At 42.3% G+C, this 6,874-nt stretch overlaps 1 protein-coding gene across 1 annotated transcript in view; it reads right to left on the bottom strand.

Annotated features, from left to right (window-relative positions):
- POLR1E (polymerase (RNA) I polypeptide E, 53kDa) overlaps nt 1–6,586 on the bottom strand; it is a 15,684-nt gene extending 9,098 nt beyond the window's left edge. Inside the window, exons 1-5 of the mRNA XM_006886956.1 lie at nt 6,511–6,586; nt 5,875–5,978; nt 4,632–4,708; nt 2,655–2,740; nt 284–342 (exon numbers count right to left, since the gene is read on the bottom strand). Of these exons, the coding sequence (XP_006887018.1) occupies nt 284–342; nt 2,655–2,740; nt 4,632–4,708; nt 5,875–5,978; nt 6,511–6,586 (402 nt within the window). The remainder of the gene's footprint in view (nt 1–283; nt 343–2,654; nt 2,741–4,631; nt 4,709–5,874; nt 5,979–6,510) is intronic.
- Between the last annotated feature and the right edge of the window lie 288 nt (nt 6,587–6,874).

Here is a 6,874-nt window from a genome sequence, read left to right as displayed (position 1 = left end):
TTCTTGTACTTTACTCTGAAAACCTGCTGGAGTCACCATACCGCCTTCCACAGTGGTTGTACCACTACATGAGCCTTTGAGAGATGGTTCCAAAGACAGGTGCTTTCCCCAGATGGGAGGTCTGCTCTCCGTGAAGCTGACAAGGCCACAGTAGTTAAAAACTATGCAGAGAATCACAGACTAACTAGCAAGACTCAGGTTCAACCAACTCATTTTACTGACAGGGACCCAAGGCTAGAAGGAACTTGTTGAGGTCCCACACCTTAGTGTGTTTCATACAAACCTTTTCTCTGTAAGTTTTGGCTTGACTCTGTGATGGCAGTTCAATGTCAATGGATTCATCTACCAAAACATAGAACAAATAGTAATTATGAAGGGAAATAAAAAGCAAACTGTAAGACCTACAAATAGTAGTGGTATCTAAGGTTTATTTGTTAATAATTAATTAAAAAAATCAAAACAGACTGCTTTAATATAGGACTCTCCACAGCTTAAGAAGGCACTGTACTGTCAGTCTTTGGTATGAAGCTTTAACGCACACATACAGATAATGTGGAAAAGAAATAAAGGAATCAGATGAAATGAAGGGACCATCTGGTCCAGTGTCTTCATTTTACAAATAGGAAATGAGGCCTCCAGGTGAAATGACATCCCTCAGGTCCAAGCAGTGACAGATGTGGGATTAGAAACCAGCACTCAGTTTGTTCCAGTGAATAATTTGGCCTTCCTTGTAAAACATCTAAAAATAGGCATAAAATGGGGGGTTTTTTAATCACAGGAAGTTCTCCAATCTCCCAGAGAACATTTACATAAGTGGTGACTAATCTCGTACACAAGCTCTGGTTTGACCCCAACTGAGTTTAAACCCTAGTTCATACATATATCAGTAGTCCCATGTTTTGAATGTTCAACTTATGTTTAACCTGTAGTTATGAGCCAACCCTGTTAGAGTCTATATATAAGGTATATACAATGCAATGGTTCATAATAATGTTTCAAGAGGCATCAAACTTTAGTATTATTAATGTATTATGTTAAAAATGCCTTAGGGTACCTGGTAGTCTTTTTTTAATGTTTCTAATGCATAGAAAGGTATACTCTATACAAACATTTCAGCAAGTGATATTAAATATGAATCATATTTTACTTTTATAACTTAAGCAGAAATTCTATTTAAAGGCAGGTTTAGGAATAAACCTAGTTTTAATCTGGGGACAGCCTAGACACACATAATACATGTATACATATACATATGAAGTATGCCCTGCCCATCATTTAACCTCATCATGTATAAAAGAGAAGTAACAAGTCCTACTTCAAATGGAGTAATTATATGAGTTAAATGATTCAGTATATTAAAAGTATGTAGAATACTGCGTTGCACACAGTTACAAATAAATACTAGATTTTGGTTTTTCTGTGTACATGTATATGCACATATGTACACACATATGTTAGATTATGAAGGTCCAACTTAAGGGCAACTCCAACCTGCTCTTTGAACTGGCTTTGTCATGAAGAAAAAGTAAGAGAGGACCAGACTGGAATTTTTACAATTTTGGTAATTTGTCAAGGTTTTCAGAACAACAACAAAATTACTGGTTGAAGCCCTAGGATAGGAGATTCAGAGGAAGCTCTTTCCAGCATCTGCTAGCTAAGACTAGATTACTGTACCATGCCACATACAGAGCCGCATAATCAATCACCATGTTTGAGTGTGGCATCTCTAAGACCTCACCTGGTACCCAACAGGTCATCATAAAGCATTTGCTGGAGAAGGTGAGGGGGAAATGACAGTTTTTCAAATAATTATAACCAAACTTCCTAAGCAAAAGAGCTGTTGGTCTTAAGGTCTGGGGACCACAGATCTGGGGGAAATCAAGGTCATCTGCCAAAACATATTCCATAAAGATAACATTCTACATCCTACTCTGATGAGTAGCTACTAGGATCTTAAAAGCTTACAAAGAATATTTAAGGGGCAACTATCACAAGAGGAAAGAAAGGTGAAGGTGCAAAAAACAATCAGTCCAAAGACCTAATGGGTAATGTAAACCCTCTATAACATGGAGATCAGAAAAATTAGATGGTGCCCTGCCACCACTGACTACTCAAAAAGAATCACAGTAGATGATCCTGGATCGAGAATGAGGAAGTGTGAACAAAACTGAAAAACACATGAAAAAGACCAAGCTTACTTGTCTAAGAGTGGTGGAAATCCCTAAACTATAGCCTTTAGTCACCCTTGGAACACAGAGCAAAACTCACCCCTGTGGGTCAACTTTCAGCTAATTAATCAACAGGCCTTTACAGTGAACAAAGCTACTAGGGAGACACTCACTTCTTAGATCAACCAATCACACAAGATCAAAAAGACAGCATCTGCACAGGGATGAAGCCCAGAAGACAGGAGGGGCAGGACAGAGACTTGATGGAAAGAAGAATCACATGCGGAGGAAGTAAGTGTGAGGACATTATGGGCATTGTCATTAAAAAAAAAAATCAAATAAATAAAATTTAAGAAAAAACAACAACAAGTGGCAGAAACGCACCTTTAAACCATAAATATAAATGTGCTCTGGAAATGAAAAATTCAAGGTCAATTAATCCAGTAAACTCCAAATCTTCGAGGAGCCTTCATGACTAGGACCTACCTGAAAATAGTGGCTGCATATTGAACAATTCGGCATCATATACTTCCATTTGGCCAGAGGTCTTGTTCAAAACTCCCACAAAGTGCCTGAATAAGTAAGGAAGATTGGGAGCAAAAATGAAATAGTCAAAAGTTAATGTTTGAAAAAAACAAACCAAAAAAAGATATTTCTAAACTTCCTTTTCCCCATTTATAGGTTCTCAACTCTTTTTTTTCAAGGGAGCTCTGGTGGCTGAATGGGAGCCATGCTGCCAACCCCAAAGCCCATGGTTCAAATCCATCAGCTGTTCTGTGGGAAAAATATGGGTAATCTCCTTTCTTGTACTTTACTCTGAAAACCTGCTGGAGTCAGCTTTGGGTCAGTTTTGACTCGACAGCACATAACAACAACAATCCTCTCTCTCAAAGGCTTTGTGGCACAGTGGTAAAGTGTTCATCTTTTAACTGAATTCAACCCCCCACCCAGCCACCACCACTGTTCCACAAGAGAAAGATGAAGCAGCCTGTCTCTATAAAGATTTACAGCCTTGGAAGTCTTACGGGCTAGATCTACTCAGTTCTTTATGGTCACCAATAAGTCAGAACCAACTCCGAGGCAGGCCTGATTTTTGAAACCTCCTTTCTGCCTCCAATAAACCTGAGGAATGCATCACTTACCCAGACAAATCACTATTCTCTTACAGCAGCAACTCCCTGGGTAGGGAGGGGAGAGGGAATGATAGAGTTTAGGGGTTTTTAAAAAAAAAAAAAAAGTAACAAGCTGATTTTAGTAATCAACCACATTTGGGACTCACTGCTATAATGGACTGAAACTTCTGACAGACTGCACTGAGTTGATGAAGGTATAAACCTTAATGGTAGTAAACTGTCTCATCTTTCTCCTATAGAATGCTTGGTGGATTCGAACTGTCCACCTATCAGCTAGCTGCCCCACATGTAACCCACGGGAATTACTGCACACATAAGTTTTGTGGAGATAAATGTATGTAAAACATTGCTGATGATGGAAGATGACCAGTCTGAATCAAAGAATGTTTGTGAAGGGATGCAGTGTGTTAATACAGTCTAACAAATACACATTTATCAGGATGTGGTCTAGGGGGGCTCTGATACATCCTGGTTTGTGGTTCACCATCACAGGGTGCCCATTATGCCAGTTCCTGAGCATTACAGACTGGTCAAAGTGGACAATCTCACAGAGGTGAGTGGAGGTCAGTGAAAGCCAGGTTCCACCAAAGTTACTTGGTTAACCAGCACAGAGCTAGATGGAACCCCTGGCTCCTCTTTTCCAGTCCAGAGCCTCTGATAGCACCAAATCCTTGTCTTTTTTTTTTTACGATGTGAATGTTTTTATTCCTATAAAAAAACCTTTCCGTATGATTGATGGGAAACTACATTTCTCTGCAAGTTTTCACTCAATACTTTCCACTCATATTTAAAAAAAAAAAATCCAACTCTAATTAGGAAAAAAGAACTTGAAAACAATGTGGGTTTTTTTCTAGACAATATAGTCAATTTTAACAAATAAATTATCATTAAAGAAATATGGAACAGTCACAGAGCTTTTTTCATCAACTTCCCTCTAAAAAAAAACAATTAACTTAGATAGTTCATGGATGAATCTTAAAAAATTTACAGAACAATTAACCAAATCCTTTTCTTAAGGTTAGTTCCCAGGCAAATTTCAGGCAAGTCTGTCTATTATTTAAAGACTTTAACTTTGTACAGAGAGCTGTCTTTTGGAACTGTACAGATAAATATTACAAATTAGTCAAGTATAAGGATTTTCAACAAATATAAGTCATCTTTCCTTTACAGGACTACCTACAGGATAGAATGAGAACCGCAGGGTCTGGGAATACAAGGATGTGACAAATGTCCCTAGATTTCTCTCACTTGCCCCTGTGATAAAGTCAGAGAGCAACTGTAGCAGTACCCTCCCCATTATTCCCACACTGCTCTGTCCCCCCATCATTACCTGCACAAAGTGTTGCATTTGAGGGCTCCAGTCCCAAAATTGTTCCCCACATAGGAAAGTCTGTCTGTTTCAGCTGCCTAAAATGTAGAAGGAGGGAAAGCTCAATTAACAAGCAAAGATGATGGGTATTAAGTATCTTTTTCTACATTTGCAAAAGTATTAGAATACAGAACCACTGTGAATTAAAACTGGATAGGAGCACTAGAAGATGATTAGCCCCGCTCCGTAAGTGAATCTGGAGTACCTGTGGGAGAAGGAAAGAAAAAAGGACTTCGGGAAGGGTAGCTTCAGAAACTGGATTCTAATTGGTATTGGAAATTCTTGAGGAAGGTGCACCATAGAACTTAGGGGACAGACCAAACAATGCATATACATAGTCATTTAACTTGGTGATTCCACAAGCAACCTCCTTTCTGTTCACTTTTCCCAGGAATACTCTTAAATGAGGAATACTTTTATACTCTCAATGATGGAAATGGCTAATCCACCCACCAATCAGAGTCAAGTCGGTCCTTGCTATCATCTTCACTTGAATTACCAAACCGCCTTAGCTCCCACTATGCCCGTTTCAAAGAAGGTATTCTGGAAAGCTGAGTGCTCTCCTATTTCTGTGCTCCCTCTGCAGGGTATCTTTCCTTTCTCTACCTGAGCTCTAGCTACCAGTAAGCATGCTCCTCGCATCCTGTTCTCACATGTCTCTCCAGAGCAGAGGATCTCAATTCAAGATAATGTTGCCTAGCACCACTACCTCCAGGAGACATGGGACAATGTTTGACATTTTTGGGTTATCACAAGTGAGGGGGGAGGGTGGAGATGGTGCTCCTGGCACCTAATACGTAGAGCCTATATATGTAATGCACAGCACAGCTGCTCAGAATAAAAAAATTCTATGGTCCAACATGTTGAGGGTAAGAAACTGCTCTAGAACAGGATCACACTCAGTGTAGGATCAGGTTTCATTTGGCTGTAACCCCAGCAGCTCCCAGCACAGGGACACAATGGGTGCTCAATAAATGCATGTTGAATGAACGACTGTGTTCACAGTCATCACTTCTCCAAAAGTACCAAAACAGGATGGCCAGTTTGTTTCACACTTGGGAGCTGAGGGTGGAGGGGTGGGATTGGCATGGGAAGGGGGTGTCAGAGGAATTCCCTTCTCCCCTCACTCCCTCCAGAGCCACTCACACCCAAGAGGCCTCTGCAGGTTTGCAAAGTGGAGGCAACTGGCAAGGGCGGCACTTACCACGATCCGATGATTCTTCTTCCTGGGGTTGGTGGAGTCTTTATTCTTGTACAAGGTAAAGCGCATGTTGCCTGGGTTCTGCAGCTTCCCGTTGGAGAACTGCACTGTAAGGTCACACAGGAGAATGGACTAAGAACAGGACTCACACAGCATGTGTGGAGAGGAAGCAGGGTGTCACTGGGAGGAATGGCATGTCGAAGAAGCCCAAATTCTGATCTAAAGGACTGAAGGCGGGCCTTCCTCAGTACAGAAGGATCAGGGATGTGAGGGAGCCCTGAGGAGACTCTGCAGGAAAGGACTAACAGAAGAGGCCAGGTCTAGATCCAGAAAGACGAGGGAGCTTCTCAACGAGAGGAACGGGACCTATAGACTTCTTAGTGAATAAGGAGATGACAGAGATCTGGGCACAGAGCAAGGGAGGAGTGGCTGAGATGGTCTCATCCAGTCGGGATGTAGTGACAAAAGGGTGGCAAGCATGATGACAGGAAAGCCGTTAGACACGTCCCAAGTCATAGTAACTAGAGGGGTACTGGGCGATTGGAGGGGGGCGGTGCGGGATGTGGAAGACTGGAGCGATAGATTAAAAGAGACAGAAGGGAGGTGGGAGGAACTCCGCTCCAGCTCCCCATTTTTTACCCAATACAGCTTTCTGGCTCTCATCAGGCTCCCCACAGTACTGCCACCTCGCAGCCTGCAAAGTCTCTGCCGCCATCGCGCCCTTCTAGACGCCACAACCCGAAGGGCCAACAAGATTTTTTACACGCGGGAGCATCTTGAAAGCAGCGACCGGAAGGGGCGTGACCTCGTGAAGCACCGCCTAGAACGCGGAGCCTCTTGTTTCCGCCTCCGCCTAACTCCGCCCCGCCAAGCTCCTCCCCTGAGCGCCGAGGCCACCAATCCCGCGGCGCCGGAGGCGTGGTCTCCAGCGCAGGGTAGTACCGGACTCTGCTGATTTCCGCTCTTCGGAGTCTCGTCTGGCCCATGTGTTTCGTTTCCTATT

The sequence above is a fragment of the Elephantulus edwardii genome, unplaced genomic scaffold, assembly GCF_000299155.1.
Source record: "Elephantulus edwardii isolate Elephantulus edwardi_28Jun2011 unplaced genomic scaffold, EleEdw1.0 scaffold00052, whole genome shotgun sequence".
NCBI classification, from domain to species: domain Eukaryota; kingdom Metazoa; phylum Chordata; class Mammalia; order Macroscelidea; family Macroscelididae; genus Elephantulus; species Elephantulus edwardii.
Note: the sequence above shows the minus strand (reverse complement) of the source record. Positions and strands in the feature narration are given on the sequence as shown.